Below are 22,778 nucleotides of genomic sequence, written 5' to 3' on the forward strand. Positions count from 1 at the left end.
TTGTAAACAAAATCTATTCAGCGCTAAAGGGAATACCCTCAGCTTGGGTTAGCCATATAGCAGCTGTTTGTCCATAGCACGGGGTCTCCGGGGCCCCATACCAGGGACTACGACATTAGAGGTAGGGTCAGCCCCACCTTAACCCTGCTATGAATGGAACATGAATTGTCGGTCTTATGGGACCTGGCATGGGATTGGACAAGGATATCGACTTGTCTATACATTTTCCTGGCTGTGTTCACTTAATGCAAGGGCATCATTTCCGTTCAGACGGCGCAGGTTGTTGGTTCTTTCACAAAAGAGATGGGGTTGAATTCATACACCACGCTGGATATATTAAAACACATTCAAATTCTGTTACGTGTCTGTTTTTGTGTTTTTACTTTGTGCCATAAATGTGAAGAAATAACCCACTCGACCGGTATGACCTGCAAGATGCCACCCTTGCAATACGCAATGTTTCAGAAATGAGTATGTATTTAATTTGTAGCGAGGCTGTATATGAATGGACACAAGAGAATAAGCGATTGGACTGGTATTTCTGTAAAGCGTGTCACGTGCGAGGAGAGGCGCGCGCCCTATTGGCTGAGACACTTTCGTTAACGTCATTTGTTGCAATGACTTCTGAAGATATGCGGTTACACCGAGTCAGTGAGTGAAGCACTGTATTAAAACTAACTCGGGGAAATGGGAGGCAGGCTAGATTTTACAACAACCAGAAAAAAAGAAAAAAAAATCACCAAACTGCCCTAGAAGTCAAAATGCATTTGAGTTAGAACTGGACGAAATATTTAAACTCCTTGTTTAACTCATGCTTCAATCTGATTGAACCAAATATTTCAATAAATGGATAAATGCAATAGGACTATCTGGTCAGTAATCCTGTATTATAGTGTCCACTGCAGTCACAAGGGCTGTTTATGTTTTGGGTTTGACAGTATTATGGTTTCAACCCATGACGTAATTAAAGGTATTTTGTATGCTGGGCTTTTTGTCAACAGAGATAATATCTGAAAAAAGTACCGTACCTTTCCTGCCACATGTACATGAAAACGTGTTTTAAAATGCTACTCGCTTTAATGCATAACGCTGGTCTAGTTTTTTTTCCCTCCTAAACCTATGTTAGAGGAGCGTTAATGTACAACCGCACCTTGGAAAGCTCGTGACTGGAGTAACCGCCATACTGGGTGAGCGGAGGCGCACGTAAACCTCCCAGCTACCCGATTTAGATATTATACCGACATGCACGAGCTTCATGACTGCTCCCCACCCCATTCAAATATACAAACGCGTTATAAAGGTGAAATACCGCTTTAATTCTCGAGAGCTATATAGATAAACTCGATGAATCCTTGCAAAAGCTTACGTTTTTTTTCCACGACACAAGACATATATCCTGGTCTGCGGTTCTATGGGTTTAAGATGGGAACTGGCGAATCACTGACTCCCACGTCAGCACAAAAGGGCGACTCGTGCGCGCTCAGGTCGCGGACCCTTGGTTGAGCACGTGACTGGTCGTCCGTTTCCCAGCAGCAGTGCCAGATCGAGGCTCGCGTGCTACAATGCTCCTATTGTACCACTGCCGAACTGCCTCCGTGCTCATGTCACGTGCTACCCGACCGACAAGAAGCTAAGTCACCGGAAGAATAAATAAATAAATAACGAACGCGATTGTTTCTCACGAGCTGTTGCGTGACAACTCGTTGACCTCATCATGAGTTATATTCTGTTGCATTTTCCAGGGCTCATGTTTGGTGAGAGATTGCCCTGACCACCAAAAACGAAGGCGCTGAAAAATGGCGGCCCTGTACAAACATGGTCATGATAATGGCGGTGTGAACGGGCATGTTATAGATGTTGCATATGGCATGTCTACCAAAAATACTCGGTGAAACCTTGTTTTTATTCACTGTAGGACATTTTACAATTCAGATGCCAATTCATTTAGATGTTATTTTTAAAACAAAAAAAAAATCGACACGGAGAAAACATGAAAAAGAGAGAAGTTGTATTAGAAATAGTTTGAGAGATAGAGCAATAATTCACAAACTATTCCGAAAATTCTCCAAATCCTCCTTCTGAAACTAATCCATGATTCCAAATTCATGAGGAAAATACCAGCTTCGATTATCAATCAAATTGTCTAAAGCTTGTGATTATTATTATTGACCAATATGTCAATGCATTTCCAAATATTTCAGCTAGAAATATAAAGGGGACAAAAATTGCTTGAGACACATTGTTAAACTTTGGTGACAATAATCACTTACAATTCTCAAAGTCTAAATACAAAGCTCTGAGCTTGTAACACTATAGTGAAATTTTAATTCAGACACACAAATATAGCAGGTCAATATTATTGCAAAAAAAGCCAACCTCCTTAATCCCAGAACTGACAGTCAATATATAGTAGACTCAACAAGTAGATGCATTAAAAAAATAAATAACAGTCAAAAAGTGACAGAAATTGTTAACAATGGCACTCCACAATAAACATATGGCTTTGAGTCTTTGCATTTTTTTTTCTCCCATTCATCAGTATGCTTTCATGTTATGTATACACAAGGTTTTGTAGGAAGGGGTATCATCACACTTACATAAAAATTCTAGACAGAGATTTATACATCACAACTCACAACAAAGGAAGCCCCCTTTGCACATAATCAATAAACTCATCTCTTACATCTGGAGACGATGCTTTACATGTAGTGCTACAATTCATTTGATTTGTGTACAATGACTAATTTGGTCCAACAATCACCAAAACACTATGTTCTAACTTAAGGGCTATATTTAGTTATATAACAGGACATACGTTGGCATTATCTACCCATTTGATCAATTACTGATATGCTCAATGTGGCTTTACACATTTTCATGTTTTTTTTTTCTCTATAGAATCAAAGACCTTTACGTAACTGAATGAATGCAGATACACTGTAAATGTTAAATCAAGCAGAACTGACACATCCAGTCCCCACACCCACATGCGCAGCCCCTCCTACTTCAGATAATATTATTGTTATTTAGTGTGTGTAAGAGTGTCAGTAGAAGTAAGTGAATGCCATAGATTATGCTGTTTTTCAGGCAGCTAGCTTTGCTGCTGTGGGACTGTTCTGCCCCCCTGTGGACACTCAGTGGCACTTTACACATCTGCATTTCCACGGTTGCTTCTTTGCAGTGCTCAAAGCAGTTTCAGGCTACCTGTAACATTATTGACCATTTCTTCCTCTCCCATGATGGCCAGCACAGTGCTAGAGCCCGGCTCCACCTAAAACCAGAAAGGGAGGCTGGTGGTTATCATAATGTTTAAGAAATTAAATGTAAATTGATGCACAGTTTTGTCACGTCAGCCGAACATATTCCACAATTATTCATCATTAATAGCTCAAATGTGCACTCTCCAAACACTTTATTAGGAAACGTTATTAGCTACACCTACTCATATATGCAATAATCTATTAATACAATCACATGGCAACATGTAGCAATGTACATATTAAACATCAGAAGGAGGGAAAATTACAGTTTACTCAGAATGGCACAATAAATAAAGTTCCAGTGAGCAGTAGTTCTGCGGACAGAAACATCTTGTTGATGAGAGAGATCGGTGATGAATGGCCAGACTGGTTTGAGCGGACTGAAAGGTTGCAGTAAGTCTAGATAACCACTCTGTACAATTGTGGTGAGCAGAAAAGCATCTCAGGACACACATGTCTAAGATGGCCCACAGCAGCAGAAAATCATGTCAGGTTCCACTTCTGACAACCAAGAACACAAAGGCTGAGGCTGCAGTGCCCACAGGTGTATTAAAACTGGATAGTGGCCTGATCTGATGAATCTCATCAATAGTCCAAGCTAGTGAAGGTGGTGAATGGTGAGGGGATTGTTTAATTGGCAAAGCTTGAGCCCATTAATGCCAATCAATCATCACTTTAATGCTACAGCCTATTTTAGTATTGGCGATGACCATGAACATTGTTTCATGGTCACAATTTACCATCTTGTAATGGCTACTTCCAGAATGCTAATGCACCAGGTCACAATGCAAAAGTCGTCTCATCCTGGTTTCATGAACATGACATTGAGCTTAGTGTTCAGTTGTCTTCCCAGTCACTGGATCTGAATCTAGCAGATCACCTCTGTGAAGATATTAGAGCATGAAAGTGCACCTAGAAAATCTGCAAAAATTATGTGATGCAATCATCCATCTATCTATCCATCCATCCATCTCTTGTGAAGGCAAGTCACAAAGAATTGAGGCTGTTTTCAGAGCAAATGGACACCCTACCACATACTAATGTTCCTAATAAAGTGCTTGGTGAGTGTCATGGAATTTTATTGGATCTTGTATCACTGCAGTATACATATTTTTGGATATCATTGATGAATTGTTTCTACCTGTGTGAGTCCGGCATCCTGTATCAGTTTTGCAGGGAGGTTCAAACTCATAGCGAGAGCCTGCAGCTCCAAGAGGTGTGCTGTGTTGGTGCCCTGTAGCACAATCTTCTTAGCTCTGAATGCATAAAAGATATTTGTCATCAAATAAGTGATATTTATCAGTATACATAAGGGGGTGAAGTGAGTCAGAGCATTTATTTCAAACACTAAATTGTCATGTTGGCTTTTATCTTTATTTATGGTCAGAAATAATAATAATTCATAATATTAAAGTGGGAAAAAAATCTATATATTAAATTGGCTCTATTCTAATTGGACAGTAACATAATTTTGGTAATTATTGCCTTTGTACACCACCAGAGTAGATGTAAAATGTGACTGCAAAGATGTGACTGCAGTACTTTAATTCAAGGAGTTTAACAAAAAGTACTGCAATGGATTATGGAATACAGCCACTCTTACATAGTCACTACATTTTCACTGGCTCACTAATTCCTTCTTTTTATGAAATTATAAATTTGTCCACTCCTAAAGTTTCACTGTGACCTCCTTCACTTGCACCAACACCCTCTTTAGACAGCAATACCCAGAGTTCCCATAGATTCAACTCCCGATCATTTATCTCCTTCATTTTGCATGAAATAATAAGGAAACAGACCATTCCTGTCTTTACTTTTTAATGATTTTTTTCCCCAACTTTGAATCCAAAAATTTTCAAACTTATAAAATGCATTAATTACAAATGGAAAGAATATGTTTAAAACACTGACTGCTTAGAGGGAGCTGTCCATCGAAAGTCTGTGTCCATATTAAAGAAGGCAGCAGTCAGAGAAGCAAACAATATTTTGGTGTAGTGTCCAGGCTCTGATTCATTCTGTGGATCTCTCCATATTACTCTACAACTTTTGATAACTCCCTGATCTTCATGATGATGCTTGTTCAGGTACAATAGCTAAGCAAAATGCTACAGTCTTCAAATTAAATATATTTCAGTTCCTTTACAGCATTTTTGTGTGTGCCATATATTTTATTTCACTCCCTGTTTATTCAGTACTCATTTTAATACATTATTTTAACTGTATTTTTCTTTATTTACATTTATATGGCTTATTACTTATTTTGTTGTATTCTACCAAAGGGCAAGTGACTACCAAGGTTCTTACTAGTCCTGCCCTGTTGGTTTCATCTTAGGAGGATAGAAAGGATTTACACAAACTTATGCAATCTGTATAAACTGTCTTGAGCTGTATACTTTTTCAATGTCTTCAATGTCTGCCTGTTTGTGTTGATCAACAAGGATTAAGTGCTTTAGAGATATTACAGACTCATTGACATTGCCTCACCCAGCATGGTCCCATTTCCAGGCCATCTCTCTCCAAGTATTCTTGTCCTGCATGGCCTGGTACAGAGCCACAGCTGCATGGCCCACCTGTGCTGCCACCTGGAAGGGGGTCAGTGACAATCTCAGCACTTCAGCTCACTTTGTACTGTATATTAAGCTTTATCAGCAAATTTAGATTTTACATATACCTTCCCCACTCCCATGGACAGCTCCATGTTCACAACAAAGACCATCTTAAACATCATATCTTCATCTCCTTCTTCCTGAGATGACAAAGCAAAAACAGTCAGAATAGACACACACGGGCTTTAATGCGGATGCGTAGGTGTGTAATCATTAACAGACCTCGTTTTCCAGCTTGTTGAAGTAGTACATCGCCGCCTCCTCAGCAGACACATTCCTTGTGTGTAGGAGTGCCTAAGATAATCAGATAACATGAACACACTAATATGTTTAAAAGGGGAAAAAAAAGCAGATTGGGACAAGAAAAAATATCATATGTAATAGAGATTCGTTATTTCCATGTGACGGTTGTATTAAACTGTCTTACAATTGAAACATGGAAATCGAAACCTTTTACACCTTTCTCCTTGGGTAATATTTAAAAAAAAGAAGAAGAAACACACACATCTAGGTTATAAACCAGCTGATTTTATAATGCTGTCTCAACTGAATCTTTCTGATTCTATTACACTATTTTATCCATCATTGCCCTCTCCCAGGTTGAGCTCAGGTTACTGTATGTGTATATGAGTTTCTCTGGGTTCTCCAGGTTCCTAGAAACACTAGGTCGGATTGGCTGCGTGATTGATTGTGCTAAATTCGCACGATCAAAGACAGTGTGAATGAGTGTGTGCATGACGCTCTGCACATTCAGGGTGTGTCCCAGCTTCCTGCCCAGTGTTCCAATAATATGATGTTGATCTACCACATTCCATGCCCAGAATAAACAGTTACTGAAAACGAATTAATAACATCTCCAAACAGATTTTGATGGGGACAGCATGTGCAGCACGGGTGAATGGTCAGACAGGTGGCTGATGATGCAGACCTGTCTGGCTGCCTCCTCAGGGATATCCAGTTCTCTGAGCTGCTGGAGGAACATCGGGTTCACCTCCTGATGCGCTGAGTCTGGAGGACATTGCTCAGATGACTCCATCGTTTCACCTTTCTGGACAAAACAAACGACTGGGAGTTAAAGGGATGGTTTGGCCAACATGCATCAGAGCCAGACGTGTCAAATATTAGACAGAAACACGGCTGCATCACCCTGAATACACGCATAAATAAAGCCCTCGGTATATGACAGCATGTACATTACACTGCGTTTTAGTTAGCAAACATCATGCATGCTCTCTCGCGCTGTCTCTCTCTTTCTTTCTCTGTCCACTTTTCCCTGATCACGCCACACACGCTTATATTAAATATCACGTGAGATGAGATGCATTCACGGCCCAGTCGTATTTTCCGGTAGCTAATGTTCCATACCTGCTGCTGCTGCTGCTGTGATGAAGCTGAAGCTGACTACAGCTCACGCGCTAACACGCGCACAAAACCCGAGCACCGTCACGCGCGCTTTGCTGCTTAACAGGCAACTATGCCTATATTTTTTTTAACTATGTCCAAAAAACAAGCACACTGTGACATTAAAACTGAGTCACTTATCTAGCTATCTTTAAGCGTCTGACTAAATATTTTTATTCTGCTAGCTACAGCATATTTTCGTGCGAATGCGCATCGCCAGAGACGCCATACTGTTGACTTCCGGTTCCTTTTCCGGGTCAGCGCGGAGACTTTTTTTTTATTATTATTATTATTATTATTATTATTATTATTATTTTAAAAATACTTTATTTCATTATAATGCCTATTATTTAAAGGTGCGTGGTGATATTTTGGCTTTTATCTCAGCATTTTTATTTTTGTTTATTTAATTTTGGAGGTTTGGATTCACGTAAAATAGTTTTATAACTATGAGAAGTGAATAATCCATTTTATTTAGTACTTTATATTATTAACTTTGAATGTCATTCACTGTAACACAACTACCAGCTCACGCAGACTGAACCAAAAATCATCTAAATATGCTTCAGATTCTAAGCCAAAAATCCCTCACCTCCTGAAGAAAGTGGATAATTAAATTAAAAGGCTGTTGAATCTCCTGACCCTCACATGAGCTACATTCCTGAGCTGGAAAAGGTTTCAGCTAAAAGCTGTCTTGTGTGACTTACTCATTAATATGTTTTTGAAGCTTTGTGACTATATCTCTTGTTAAAGTCCTATACCGGCAAAATTGAATGAAATCAGCCATATATTCTTCTACGACCGGTGACGTCATCTCTCTACCCGAACACAATGTAGATGCAGTACTACAGATCTGGCACCAGGGGGCGCTGTGACTGTATTAAACACAGGCGGTGTTCAGAGAGAGGGCGGCATGACATCTTCACACGGTTGACTGCCGGTGTTCTCATGATTTGTTCGATCTTGTCAAAGAGCACGCATTTAGTAAATTTATTTTAAAAGCCCCTCGTAAAAAGTATTTTGGCCCAAAAGTATGTGGACACGACTATCACACCCATATGTGGTTCTTCCCCAAACTAATCTGGAAGCACACAGTTCACCTTGATCTGTAGATTTAAGATTTCCCTTCACTGGTATTAAGGAGCATAAACACAATGAGCACAAAACAAGCTAGAGGAAATTCCAAGCTCTAGTTTTCCATAGGTTGTAGTGGAAGATCTCAAGTGTTTTGACCTCAACCCCACTGAACATCTTAAGCATGAACTAGAACACTTTCTGAGCCCACAGTCTCATCAAACAGCAGTGACTGATCTCACTAATGCTCTTGTGGGTAAATGAACAAAAATCTCCACAGCCACACTATAACATTATGAGCACTGAGAGGTGAAGTGAATAACTCTGAGTATCTCCTCATCATGGCACCTGTTGGATATATTAGGGGATATATTAGGCAGCAAGTGAACATTTTGTCCTCAGTTGATGTGATAGAAATAGAAAAAATGGGTAAGGATTTGTGCAAGTTTGAGGAAGGGCCAAATAGTGATGGCTAGACCACTGGATCAGAGCATTTCCACAACTGCAGCTCTTGTGGGGTGTTCCCGGTCTGTGGTGGTCAGTATCTATCAAAAATAGTCCAAGGAAGCATTAGTGGTGAACCGGCGACAGGGTCATGGGCGGCCTAGGCTCACTGATGCATGTGGGGAGCAAAGGCTGGCCTATATGGTCCGAGCCAACAGACGAGCTACTGTTGGTCAAATTGCTGAAGAAGTTAATGCTGGTTCTGATAGAAAGGTGTCAGAATATACAGTGCATGATGGGACAGGGCTGTTTTGGTAGCAAAAAAGGGGGCCGACACAAAATTAGGCAGGTGCTCATAATGTTATGCCTGATCGGTGTATATAGCCATGTAGTGTATAATTATCACTCGACAAAACCTGGACCAGTTATAAAAATGTCACTTACTCTCAAAGGGAGTAATTATTGAAAATTAAGGACATGGTGCGTTTGTCAGAAGCAGTATAATGAAGCATAATTCAAAATCACAGACACGAGGCAATGCATTATAAATAAGGAGGTTCAAGGTTTCTGAAAGCTGTTTAGTGTAAAGCATGGTATGTAATTATTAGGTTTTTCGTAAATTATTTCAGCCTATATGTTATTTTCAGCCGTAGCCATGCTCAACACACACAATCTAGTGGAAAGCCTTCACAGAATGGAGGTTATTATAACAGTTCAACTAGCACCAATGGGTCTGATGATCAGGTGTCCAAACACCAGCTATATAGAGTGTATTTTGTTTTATTTTGTAGCACAATCTGTCAGAATAAACAGAACTCAGCAATATTTTAAAGCATTTTCTTTCTCAACTTTCCTTATAGTGCTCCCTTACCCACCTTTCACAGAAGATCTGCTCTCAGGTTTCTAACTCACCCCTACACCTTTTGCATGTGAAATGATCTCCAGTGCTGGAAATAATAAATTGGCTTAAACACTCAACACAAAAGATTAGTTGAGAAGCCATAATGAGCCGCTTACCACAGAAAGGGATTATTGTAATTCGGGGATATTTCCATGTGCTACAGCAGCAGGAAGTATAGCAACAGAAATGGGAAAAAGCAAAAAAAAAAAAAAGAGAGAAAGGGTTATACAAATATTGTACTGTTTAGTCTAGAGAAACTCCAGAATACAAAAGTGAATTGAATGGGTCAGATCAGAAATTCCCAGTCAACATCTTTTAGAATATTTTTATTAAATCTCCATATAATTTGTAAAAATCTTCACATACTGTTGGTAAGAAGCTACAGCTGAAACACAATCATTATGTAGGACGATATTAACAACATATTTTCAAACTTAAAAGAGCCTGCTCTAGTCTACACATAATTTAGATAACCTAATAACAGTTATAACTTGATACTTCCTTCTGAAACGTCTGCACGTGTTTTATCTTATACAATTACATCTTCTCACACCGCTAATTACACTTGTGGTGCATGTGTCTTACATTTAATGTACCATTGAATCCTTTATGTATCACTAGTCCCATCTTTTCCGCATATTAGCCTCTTTTCGAGTTAACTGATCTGATGTGAAGTTTTCTCTCCCTTTCTATGTGTCTGTTTCAGGATGGATGCTAAGAACAGTTTTTTAAAAACAACAAAAATTAAAAAAAAAAAAAACAACACTAAAATTAAAATGGCTAGTCATCAATCCACTTGTTGATAATGATAAGCTGAAGGCAATGTAGGAAAATGAAATATTGACCCCACACTGTAGTAGGAACTGAAGCGGTCTCCCATCCACACACACAGACACACACACACACACACACTCGCACACATGCAAAATACTTTTCAATGGCTAATGATTTGGAGATCAGTTTCTCTTATAAAAGGAATGTTTAGAGCAGAACCATAAGTCCATAATGTCTAGAAGCATAACTTTGTCCAAATACAGAGGATACTTCAGTCATTACAACTAACACATTTACAGAGTCGTATTCCTGCATACTGCCCTTCCAGTGATTCTTATACAAAAAAACAAAAAAAAACAAAACACAACAGTAAACGAATTAAAATGTGAGGGGATAATAACCAGCTATCTCTTTAGTGCCAAACACAGACAATACATTAATACAACAGACAAAATGTTGAAATGCATTCTAGTGCTAGATTAGAGATGACTGACCGTTCTTTCACCTGTATTTTTCTTTCAGTATCAGAGCTCCTTTAAATGACTCGGACGGATAGAAGAAGTGGAACATGCATGTTACATGTGCTAATATTAAATAAATAATCATCTAAAATGACAAGATTCTGCATTGATGTTTTACAACCAGGAACGCTCACTCTTTCACGCCCTGCCAGTGACAATAAGCAAGAAAAATAAAATGACAACAGACAAAAGGACATCAATTATATTAGCTCATACACACAGTAACTGCTGCACGGATCGGGAGAGTCTGCGTATTGAAGGAACACGCAGAAAGAATGAAATAGAGAGAATCGGAAAGAGAAACATATGAAGAGGTAGAGAACGGCAGGAAGAAGCGAGTGTTCTGTGAGGCACAGATTTTGTTTTTGACCTGTACGAGTCATTTTCATGCTTTTAAAGCCTTACTTGTCTCTACTTTTGACAAGTGTCATATTCCTCCTCGTGACATGTCTGTCTATGTGAACGTGAGCCCATTCTCAGTCAGTACTGATTCTGAATGCTAAATGTGGCTTGAACTGGAGAGACCACAGTTGTTCATTGTGTTGGAAAAACTGCAGTAGTCACCTGATGGAGTAGTGGAGGAGACGGACAACACCGCTGGTCCTCTTCACACACACACACACACACATCCCACTGCATTAGTACATGTCCTCTTTGTTTTCTGAAGGACTGTGACAGAACTGCATCCTGAACCTGTTCCATCATTCAGAGAGTCTCTGATTTACTAATCTCTCAGATAATGACAAAAACCATGTAGTCTTATCACACATCTTCCCATATAAAGTGGCAGTGTGTTTACTCCGTCGTTGCCCAAGTCAATGCCCACAGAGCTGTGGTTCTCATTTGCTGCTTCTACACAACTCTCTGCAGTCAATACATACAGTAGGTCCATTCTTCAGTGCAACCCATGTCTTTCACCTTCTCGTTTCTTTCCTCTCCTGTCAATCATCTCATTCTGATCTCTTAATTACAAGTCTGTCACTTTGTTTTCCACCGCGGCCGCGATCTGTTGAAGACGATAACCGAGCTGCATCTTCTGAGCCGTGGTGTCCTCTTCTAAGGCAGTGATGATCTAGAACGCACACAGAGTGGGGATGTTAATTCAATTAGCCACTTCATCCCCTGTCCATATTGTCCATGCCTAATCCCATCTTACCTGGTCATAATATTTGTTGATATATTTGTACAGCTCATGCAGGGCCACTAGGTAATTCAGCTCTCCTGAGTAAGTCTAGGAAGAAAGACAGGGAAGTCAGGAAATAATCTTCACATACACTGCAGGAATCAGAACATCTTTAAGATATATGAAAAGACGTTTGATGAGGTAAAGGATTCCATGTACCCTGGAGTGCTCAGCTAAGGCAGAGTTCATCTCCTGATCACTAGCTGGGATCGTTTGCCTGATGTCAGCGTAGTACCTGAAATATGTGGACAAATTCAGTTATAAAGTCAATACTGACTCAAACAAGAATTAGTTTCAGTTTAGGATTTGAAGCCAGGCGTCAAAATATTTTGGAATATTTTCACATTTAAAGAACATGTAAAAGCAGGTTAGATCTTCATACTTCTCCACCATCTGTTTATAACGGGGAATGTCTCTGGCATACAGCAGCTTGTTGATGGGGGAGTCCTGAAGAAGAGAAAAAGAAGATGTAAAAATGAAACTGAAAATATACATAACACAAAGGAGGATGTGTGTCTTTGGTCAAAGCGGCTTATTCACTGAAAATATGTAAGAATTCTTTCACTCCCTTTTTTTGGAACAAAACTGTGTGCGTCAGTTATTGGAATTCCTAGAAAGTATAGCATGTTCCCAATTATATTTCATTTTTACCAGAGTGTTTGGGAAATAATAATTAATATTTATTATTATTTATAATAATAATATAATTATCTATATTTACTAATTAATATTTATTATTATTTATAATAATAATAATATAATTATCTATATTTACTAAATAATATTTATTATTATTAAAATTATTTATTTTTATTATCATTATTATTATTATTATTGTTATAATCAGGAAACGGATATTAAAATGGCAATATTTTTTGGCAGTAATTACATTACACAGCTGTAATGAACCTGCCTGGAGCAGGACACAGGTGTATTTTGCCCCCAGGCATTACAAGGAGATGATTAGAGAGCCAAACAGTTCTCCAAAGATTATGGCTGGAGATTTCCAGAAGACAGTAGAGGTCAGATATACTTGTGGGATGCGCTGCTACTGAAGAGTGAGCATAGATATTCTGCATTCTCCAAAACTCATCAAGAATTAGTCTCAGTGTTCTTAACTTGCAAAAAATACTAAATACAGGGGTGTTAATAATTGTGGTACATGGTTTTTGATAACCAGCTTTATCCATCTTTATCAAGGGTACGAGTAACTTTGGATCTGACTGTAGTTTTCTGTCTCACCCTGCCCAGTTTATGCTCAGCAATGGTACAGGAATCCATGAAGGTCTGGGCGATGACAGACAGGACAGCGTCCACGTTGTCGGATGCTTGCACGTCAAAGATGAACTGAGGGTTCTTCACAATGTTGATCCAGAAGCGCAGAGGCAGACTGGGCGTGCAGAAGACACAACATGGTAATTATCACATCATCAGTGTCTTCACAGTTATAGTAGTAACTTGTAGAAGATATGTGTGCAGGATTGTTTTAATTCCTTTGCTTTGACTTCCCACAGTTATCCCACTGTTTGCACTAGTCCATGAATATTTTTAGTTGTAATGAAAGTTAGTGTACTTTCTCTCTTAGAGAGTAGCAACATCCTGCTCCTGATCCCAGTCTCACTGCACACCTCTAACCTGAAGCTGTTCCAAACAGGAACAGGAAAATGGTGATTTAATGTCATGAAACAGAGAGCTAATCAATTGTTTGTAATAGTGTTCTCAAAGTTGTATGAGATATGCTTTGATTACCTAAACATAAGTTAAGGGACAAAAAAACCCCCTCCAGTATACAATTTTGTACACCACAATCACCACAATCCTCAAGGTCATTTTATCATTTTACATTACTCCTGAGTCTTCAAATCAAATTTCCATACTACTTATACTACTAGAACACCAGCTATTAAGAATGACTGTATAATATTACTAGTCGGTGTTAACTGGAAGCATGGACTGATCACATAGAGAGTACCTGTAGTGTGAGCTAGATAAAAACTAAAAATTTATACCACTACTGAAGGGAGGTCACATTTCTTCTTCAGTGTGACTGTAACTCCTAACCGTCTTCCAAAATGACAGTCTTCTTTTTTCTCTCCATCATTTCATTCATGCATCAATTCTATCTAAACATTTTGATATCCATGCTGTGATCGTTGAGTTGGTACCTGTTGGTTTTCCAAATATGGATTGTTTCTGGGTCTGAGATGCCGTGATGTGTTGCCTGATCATCCAGCAGGTCAAAGAAGTACTTCACAGCGAGGGGAACGGGCCGACTTGTACTCAGAATCACGGTGAACAGGTCATCAACAAACTTCTGCAGTGTGCCCTACAGACCGCAAGTGACAGCATTACTTCCTTACAGTGTAGCAGCTAGTGTTTCACCACTGTCTCAGACACGCATAACTCCGTTATCACTGAGTATCTAAGTAGGTGAAAGTGGGCCATACCTTCATGGAGAGCAGTCGTGTGAGGTAGATCTCCGGTATGGCCTTGGCCCTCTCTCTCTCTCTCAAACTGCCTCTTCTGTGTTTGGGCAGTTCAGGTTCCTCACTGGCTTTTACAAGATGCCACAGTCTGACTCCTCCCTCATCCGCATCCTCAAGCATGGGCGTCTCTGAGGAGGGAAACATGCATGAGAAATCTTCCACCCAGGCTCTAATGTGTGTGAGAAGTTGACCTACTAAGCTGTACTCATTTAAAATTATAGATCGGAGGAAAACATCCCTAAAAATACAAGGCATAATTTCCTTATTTTAGGAACACTGGTTACTTCTGCTTATTCCAGCACATTATCCAGACAAGAGCCAGAGCTGAAATGGCAGTCGTAAACTACCATACTATTTAAGTCAAGAGAAACCTGGCTGAAATACATATGGATCAAACACAAGTGTGAAATAACCCACACTTTGTGGTCTAGGCAATTTACAACCAAAGTCCTTTTTTATCTGATTTTTTATCTGATCCCCAATTTGTACAAAACTGAGGACATTTCTATTTAATTCTTGCCGTGTCATTTACGGCAGGCATAGGCAGAACTATAGCTCTGAATCATGTACTCATGAAAAAAATGACCGGCTTCCTGTCATGCTGTCTCTATACAGTGCAGCATCGCTTCAGAATTCAAGGTCTCGAGAGGTTATGTTGTGTGTACTCACTCTCTCCTGCCACATAGTCATGGTTGTCATGGTGGATGTGTTTGCTATTTCGTGGCACCAGTGCAACTGTAGCTCCATCAGGAACCTGAGACGTGAGAGATTATTAAAAATAAAACAACAAAAAAAAGCCTGTTAGACAAAAGAAATAAGCTTGATAAATACATTTGGTAATAATACTAATGTATAGACCAATGACATTGTGTGCACCTTGTAATGCTGGAGTGTATTGAGGCGCTTCCAGTTGCCCTGTACCACAGATGTTAGATCTTCATCTGACAGAATGAGGTGACCTGCAACACCTGAACGCCATTCTGCAAACACAATGCCACCACTTTCAATAGATAGCAGACTATGTCTAAATAAATGCATTTAGGAATGTGTGGAATATGTAGATTAAATATAGAATTAGGAGAGACTGTCCTTACCCAAGTCCAGCGAGTCTGTGTGTGGTCTATGGGAGTATGAGGTTCCCTTAAAGACCTGGTCTAGAATCTTCTCTTTGACTTGGGTTATAGTGTCGCAGTCTAGTACTTTAGCTGCTACCGGCTGAGTCTCATTCATTCCTACTCCCTGCGTTAGCACATTCAGAGTCTAGAGAGAAAAAAATAACTTTAAATTTACATTTACTCTCCAATGGTCTTGAACACATCACAGGGGATTGTAAACAGTCGCAAATGATGCTTTTGCCCTCATAAAGCACAGCGCAGCACAGTTTGCCAGCAAGCCTTAACCAAGACTAATCATATTCTGGCCAACTACATGTATTGGTTGCCAAACACATAATGCTGCCTGTGAAGGTACCCCTAGAAGGTTATCGCATGATGACTAGTGATGACTAGTAATAGTGAACTACTTGAAATTGGAGCAATGATTTCAAGATTTTGAAATGAATTTATGCCTAAAAGATTTAGGGTTTAAATGTATAGCACTGTTGCATGTCTCTATCCACAGGGTATACCATTAAGTGTGAGACACTGGCCGAAAGTCAAAATACAGAGTTACATTGATGAGTAAATCAAACAACATAAGAAAGAAAAGAAAAGCAGAATCGCTAATGGCATTCTACACTGTGCAAATAGGACACTACATTGGGTGACATGATATTATGCCTTATGGAGGGTGCAAGTAATAGTAGCCATTTGGGGTTGAGTATAACTTCACAGGTAAGAAAGAATGAACAAAGCTAAGAAAATATTACTGTCTGTATGAGACATTTTACACCTAAATCATTTGGCAGTATCAAAAGCCCTGCTTAAATAAAAAATTAAGCTAGCTGTATCACACAGGGTGAACACTATCAAATAATATAAAATCTTTTTTGACAAAAAAGCAGATAGATTTTTTTTTTTTTTAAACGAGTGAATCCTAACCAGTGTATGATACTCCAGATCCTCTCTGAGAAGCCGACTGTCATTGAGGGTGTATTTGGCTTTGCCGGTCACTGCATCCACAGGCCCTTTGTCCACCTGGTGCTTTATGGCTCTAAAAAGCATGTACAAACACTCCCCCGCCGAGTCCTTATGAACAACAAGTTAAAGATTATTTCAATCACTAGTGCTACACAATTCTGTATGCTGTAAATACTAACCAAGCACTCTAAAAATTTATACTTTCGCTATTAAAAAAAGGCAAATGGAATATATGTCAGCTCCTCTTTTCAACTCTTCATTTTTATACTCACCCTCAGGAAAGAGTAAAGGCATATAGACATCCAGTTGGTCAGGAGCTTCTCCACAACAGTCTCAGTTCTGTATAGAGAAAATATGTAAGATCAAATGCAAATCATGTATCAATAGTGCATAAACTCTTCAGTCTTTAACTGGCTCCTCTTTGCCATTTACTTGCCTTCGAAGCATGAGTTTAGGGTTCTTGGCAACGTACTGCTCCACCAGGTCATTAAGCAATGTTTTCAGTATGTCAGTGAAGTACTCCAGCTTGCCATGTAGGGCTACAGTGAGCAGAGAGGCCACGTAGGCTCGGTCTCTGGGAGAGAATGTCCTCTGGCTCTCTAGAGTGTGGATAAACTGAAGATTGAAGAACAAAAAAAGAGATGATTAGACTGGGAAAAACATTAACTACACAGCAATGCAAAATACCTCAAAGTCTGCAAAGCCCAACATTCCTCAGGCTTGTATCGACATGCCTCTCAGTTTCACTGCAGTTAGTGAGTAATTTATAGTATTCACTGCATAATATGTTTCTAGATAAGTAACTGCAGTATATGATAATAGTTTAAGTAATAGCTGATGATGTATATTAAGTTAAACTTGGTAACAATAAAGCAAATTCTCACACCAGTTATCTATAGAGATGATAAAATATCATCTAACAACAAAATTATGTAATAATCAAATTTTTTTTAGGTCAAGTATGAGATTATGTACCTTGGTGAGGAAGAGTTTGCTGTTGAGCAGGTTGGAAAGTTGCACAAGGCCCTGCTCCACTGTGGCCCGTCTGCAGTCCTGCACATCCAGGTCCCTGCGCAGTGGTGACTCCCGATGACCCGGGAAAAAGATGCGCTCAGCATACATCTTGTAATCCAGAAATGGAATCCCAGATACCACCAGATCACTTGACATATCCATCATTTCAGTCATCAAGTCTGGAAGAAAACATCAAAAGTAAAATACCAAGTGTAAGATTAGAGCTGATTGTTCCTAGATTATTTTGATTACCATCAAATCCTTCCAACATTAAAAAAATAAACACACTTTGAAAACCAATCCACAGGGCAGGGATTAAAAATGTGCATGTTGGAACAAAATCGGAACAGATTTCCCATTTCCTAAGTTTAAAGCAATGTTTTTTAAAATGTCTTCTGCTCTTGTTTTGTCTCACCTGTAAATTCTTTCTTGCACCGGTCTCTCACACTCGTCTCTAGATTCTCCAGCTGAATTTGAACTTTCTTGTAATCCCTCAGAGCCTGCTTACTTTTCCTCCTTAGAGAGACAGAGGAAGAAAGGTACAAAAAAAGGTGCAAAAAGGGACAGAGATTAAGTTCACACCAGGGATAAGAAAGCAGGCTAATCTAAAACAACAGTGCCTGATAAAATGACCATGATACAGAAAAGAACTGTTATGAGTGTGTACATTTCTACCAAATGGTGGCCTTAACCCTATTAACAGGAAACTGTATTAAGCAGTGAGACAAACCATCATTTCTTACACCCTAAAAAATTAATTATACATTTTACACTATGTACTGACAAAATGCACACATATGTGGACAAATCAGGACCCCAAAACCCACCTGTAAATAAGAACAATGATCACAACGATAAGGACGACAAGAGAGGCCACTGCTCCAACCCCTATCTGTGCCTCCAAAGGAAAGGTGGACTGACTGAGGGTGTCATACTGCACCCTTCCCAGAGAAAAGTTCAGATTCCCCATCTGTACCTAAAGCAACAATACACACACACACACACACACACCATCCAGACACTTATTATCAGCATGTCAATCTTGAAGGTCTAAAAGCAGATCAGTTATATTTTTATGCCAAAATCATAGAGTATTAAACTTATTTAAGTTATTGTTATGGGGTTTTACTCACTGTGAACTCCGGGAGTGCATCAGCTCCTTCTCTCTTGCGTCCGTGGTTGTGGGAAGGGGACGGCTGCTGGGCCGGTGGCTGACAGTACAAGTGGTTCCTTGTCAGAGTTTTAAGCATACATATGCCCTCACCAATGAGAGCCACCACCTCGTCTTTAGACATCGCTAGGTCTAGATTCTGCCCCTAAAGGGAGAGAGAGCACAACAGAAGAAAGGATGGAAAAAAAAATACATTAGAGTGCAACAAAAGGTCCAAGTGTGTGGTAAAAAACTAAGAGAAAGAAATTGGCCACTGACCTCGACTGATATGACTGAACCAGGTTTGTAGCGGTAGGGCTCAGTGGGGTTAAGGTGGTTGAGAGGGGTGAGGGTCGGGTTAGGTTCATAGGTAAAAACAGAAGACGTTTTGCTGACTGAGTTAAAGTTGAAGCGCAAATTATCCAGAAGAAACTCCAACAGCACATCAGATTCGAACACCTCAGAGCTCACACCAGGGCTACGACACAGCAGTAGAGAGGAAGTGTTTACCTCACACCGTTCTTCAAACTGAGAGACAGAGAGAGAGAGAGAGAGGGAGAGAGAGAGGGGAGAGAGAGCGAGAGAGAGAGCGAGAGAGAGAGAGAGAGAGAGAGGGGTAAAACTTGTTAATACAGACACACATTCAAGTGCTTGTTGTTATACACAAAATACCCTAATGTACATACATACATGATAAATTGTTTTATTTAATTGTGTTTATACTACACCAAGGAAAGTACAAATCTACATCAATCCCACACACACACACACACACACACACACACTATTTTAAAAATGCTGAAGTATGATAGAATAGACTCCACTCACATATTTGCCAGTGTTCTCTGCACTGTCTATATCTGGAATTATCCTCTTGTTTCTCCACAGCAAACCACTGCCCTCAGCTATAACGCTCCCTCTGTTTCTCCTTCTTCTCCGTCTACCTCTTTTCCTCGTCATGGTCACTCGGATCCGTGGCTCCTGGACTACGTCCAAGTTATGACCATGCACTTTGATCACACGACCCCCACTGAAACAGGAAGTTTTGAGGAAATCAGATAGAGATTTATGACATAAATGTAAGTACCTAAGTACCAAAATATACATAAAGCACGAACCTGATGAAGCTTTTCGGAGGGGTGGCATCTGTTATGTTAGGATTTGGGGTGTAGTGAAAGTGGATGCCATTGAGATAGCGTTCAAGGTTGCCATAGCGCACAGTTACTATGTGGTCTCCAGTCTGGTTGCTGGCTCCTGTGACACACTCGATCCTGCCTTCCTCCACATTTGCAACACTAAAGAGAGAGAGAGAGAGAGAGAGAGAGAAAGATTTTTAAAGAAGGTTATATTATTTAATAGTCCCACAGTAACATGACATAGATCTGATATCTGCAATGTATAGTTATTAGGCCAGTCATGATTATTGCCTAATCTCTTGACCAGCACTGAGTTGTAAACACTTAAGTCATTAAATTAATTAATCACATGTTTAAAACACAAAAACCCAAGAATGTTTTTATCAGTTTAATTGATCTAGTTCAGATTATGTACATAAAAACAATGGACAGTTGTATCTGTGTCCGTGATGCATATTAACCTTTGGTTAACCTAAGCATGCATTTTTAGCATGTATTTTGCCGAGACCAATGATTCAGCTTCAAAATAATGATTATGTCGAGTCTACTGACAAGAGTGGCATCCAGCATCAAACCAAAACAAGACCACAACCAAAATAAAGCACTTCAATGAACATTAAAACTAGCCTAACTTTTTTGATTTTAGCTTAATAGTATTTCCAGAACCTTGATTATTTATTAGCAGGAGAATGTTTCAGTGGGTACTAGTTGTATACCAAACACTGTAAACGTAAAAATGTATAATTTACTGAGTAAACTGTGTGTGTGTGTGTGTCTGTATCACTTACATGACACAGGGGACATTTCCTAGCAGCACACTGATGTCAATGGCTCTGCCAGTCAGTAATTTTTTGCCCGTGATGGTGAGAGAGGTTCCCCCTGCCTGTGGTCCTCTCTGGGGATTCACCCCTTCAAGCACAGGTTCCTGTACACACACAGAGAACAAGGTTTAACCATTCTATACACATTCACATTAACCCCTTGTTGAATAAATTTAATTACAGTTATATATGCATCAACTGGCATTGGCAGGATACATACACCACCTAGACTCTATTCAGGCCAGAAGCGGTTTGATGTGATTTCGTGACGATTGTCTACAAAGGGTTAAACTGCTACTAAGGTCACTATCCCTCTGACTTACCTGGTAACTGAAAGTTTGAGGGGAGAGACCTTTGTGCCCTGCACCAGACACTTCTACTGAGACGTGACCTGACTTTTCCTCTTTGCTTTCTCCTGTTATACACACAATTCTACAGAAAAGCGAAAACAATGTCATATGAGTGGGGAAAATCGAAATGGAATGTGTATATTGGTAGAGTGTGTTTCGAGTAATTACCTGGATGATATCTCATACAATTCTGGTTTGACTGTACAGGAAATGCCAGCCACGGTGACTGACTGTAAGATGTCATGAGCTTTCTGGCCCAGGTTAGAGCCAGTGATGGTGAGAATGGTTCCTCCCTCCTTCAGCCCTGTTAGAGGCTCGATCTAAACACGTAGTCCACACAAACAGCATGTTTAGTTGCTCTTAATGCAATGTGTACACTGTACATGAAAGCATTACTATATAGTGTCAAAATGACTTCTGAATAACTTACGGAACTAATGACAGGAGCGGGACATTGGTCTTTGACTTTCATATTTAAACAGGCCTCTTTGTGCACACAGCTTGACTGAACCTCACCACACCACACACAGTCGTACTTGTGATCTGCTGTGTGACACCGGCTGCAGTCTGAACGGCCCACCGAACAGTTGTACAAAGTTACTGCAACATACAGAAAAGCTCAGTGTTGTTAAGTGGGCCTGGATGTTCTGTCGCTGCAATGGAAAATAATCTGCTATTTAATATTTATTAATAATATGTGGTTATTAGTACTGTAGTATTATTGCATATGAATGAACTGTTTTAAGTAAGTAAAATCCTAATGAAAATTTTAAAGGAATCCAAAAACTTTACACTATTACACTATTGTTGCATTTGATGGAGAATCCCTTTATGGTGAAAGCAAAGCGGAGATAAGGTCAGTTCCTCCCATTGGAAAACAGGTTGAACATGGAGAAGACACAAAGGGCTCTTTACAAATGCAAATACTTAGTCTCAAATGTAGCATGCTTTCAACAGTCTGTTTTAGAAAGAGTATATAATTAGAATGTTCAGGCTGCAATATTTCTTATAAGTTCCTGCTCTTTCCTTCAATGGCCAGAAGAATCAATGGTCTCAAAGAACTGAGTGTTTTCCAGCCCCAAAATACCCAAAAGTTAAATCAGGGCCACTTGGCCATGGATTAAATAAAATGCAGTGTTATAATGTGCTTCTCTGAACTCTACTAGAGGCAGCAGTTTACAGACCACAAGCCACAACAGCAAGGGACTATAAACTCATCACTTTACCAGGACTCACTCTGATACAAAGTCTGATCCTGCTAGTGGCCCTGTAATAACAGCTTCCCTTTGGGAATCACACACATACACACAGTGTAAAGTGAAAACACAGCTGCTGGAGAGCTCATCTGGAACAATTAGTTTCCCACTACTGCAAAAACAGTGCTTCTGTGTTGGAAAAGCAGGTGAGTGAGAAACACCAGCATTAGTACAAAACAACCACAAAGAGAGCTTCTGTCTCTCTTTCACTCTTACCTAATGCTGCATAATCATATCCCACAGCCCTGGAAGGTTTGGACGTTATAACTTTAACTGGTACCAAACAAATTAGGCGCTTGACATTTAAGACAGTTGCTACTTTT

General features: G+C 39.6%; 2 protein-coding genes across 5 annotated transcripts in view; both read right to left on the reverse strand.

Annotated features, from left to right (window-relative positions):
* Positions 1–1,884: 1,884 nt before the first annotated feature.
* Positions 1,885–7,510, reverse strand: si:dkey-19e4.5 (UBA_like_SF and PTH2 domain-containing protein). Its single transcript, XM_058403925.1, has 7 exons — positions 7,232–7,510; positions 6,795–6,914; positions 6,089–6,160; positions 5,932–6,006; positions 5,745–5,842; positions 4,402–4,516; positions 1,885–3,271 (listed from the first exon to the last, which is right to left on the reverse strand). The coding sequence occupies exons 2-7, from the start codon at positions 6,900–6,902 to the stop codon at positions 3,185–3,187; spliced, it is 555 nt and encodes a 184-aa protein (XP_058259908.1). The 5' UTR covers positions 6,903–6,914; positions 7,232–7,510; the 3' UTR covers positions 1,885–3,184.
* A 2,486-nt stretch (positions 7,511–9,996) lies between these two features.
* Positions 9,997–22,778, reverse strand: part of plxnb1b (plexin b1b) — a 68,449-nt gene continuing 55,667 nt past the window's right edge. For all 4 annotated transcript variants that reach the window (XM_058402539.1, XM_058402540.1, XM_058402541.1 and 1 more), the window contains 24 exons: positions 21,630–21,799; positions 21,368–21,519; positions 21,173–21,281; positions 20,817–20,953; positions 20,011–20,187; positions 19,721–19,922; positions 19,172–19,420; positions 18,876–19,058; positions 18,570–18,718; positions 18,158–18,258; positions 17,704–17,921; positions 17,165–17,343; positions 17,001–17,067; positions 16,690–16,836; positions 15,745–15,910; positions 15,527–15,630; positions 15,320–15,404; positions 14,612–14,778; positions 14,330–14,490; positions 13,407–13,554; positions 12,547–12,611; positions 12,324–12,399; positions 12,138–12,212; positions 9,997–12,053 (listed from right to left, as the gene is read on the reverse strand). In XM_058402539.1, the coding sequence (XP_058258522.1) occupies positions 11,949–12,053; positions 12,138–12,212; positions 12,324–12,399; positions 12,547–12,611; positions 13,407–13,554; positions 14,330–14,490; positions 14,612–14,778; positions 15,320–15,404; positions 15,527–15,630; positions 15,745–15,910; positions 16,690–16,836; positions 17,001–17,067; positions 17,165–17,343; positions 17,704–17,921; positions 18,158–18,258; positions 18,570–18,718; positions 18,876–19,058; positions 19,172–19,420; positions 19,721–19,922; positions 20,011–20,187; positions 20,817–20,953; positions 21,173–21,281; positions 21,368–21,519; positions 21,630–21,799 (3,392 nt within the window). In that variant the 3' untranslated portion in view covers positions 9,997–11,948. The remainder of the gene's footprint in view (positions 12,054–12,137; positions 12,213–12,323; positions 12,400–12,546; positions 12,612–13,406; positions 13,555–14,329; positions 14,491–14,611; positions 14,779–15,319; positions 15,405–15,526; positions 15,631–15,744; positions 15,911–16,689; positions 16,837–17,000; positions 17,068–17,164; positions 17,344–17,703; positions 17,922–18,157; positions 18,259–18,569; positions 18,719–18,875; positions 19,059–19,171; positions 19,421–19,720; positions 19,923–20,010; positions 20,188–20,816; positions 20,954–21,172; positions 21,282–21,367; positions 21,520–21,629; positions 21,800–22,778) is intronic.

The sequence above is a fragment of the Hemibagrus wyckioides genome, linkage group LG11 (genome assembly GCF_019097595.1).
Source record: "Hemibagrus wyckioides isolate EC202008001 linkage group LG11, SWU_Hwy_1.0, whole genome shotgun sequence".
NCBI classification, from domain to species: Eukaryota; Metazoa; Chordata; class Actinopteri; order Siluriformes; family Bagridae; genus Hemibagrus; species Hemibagrus wyckioides.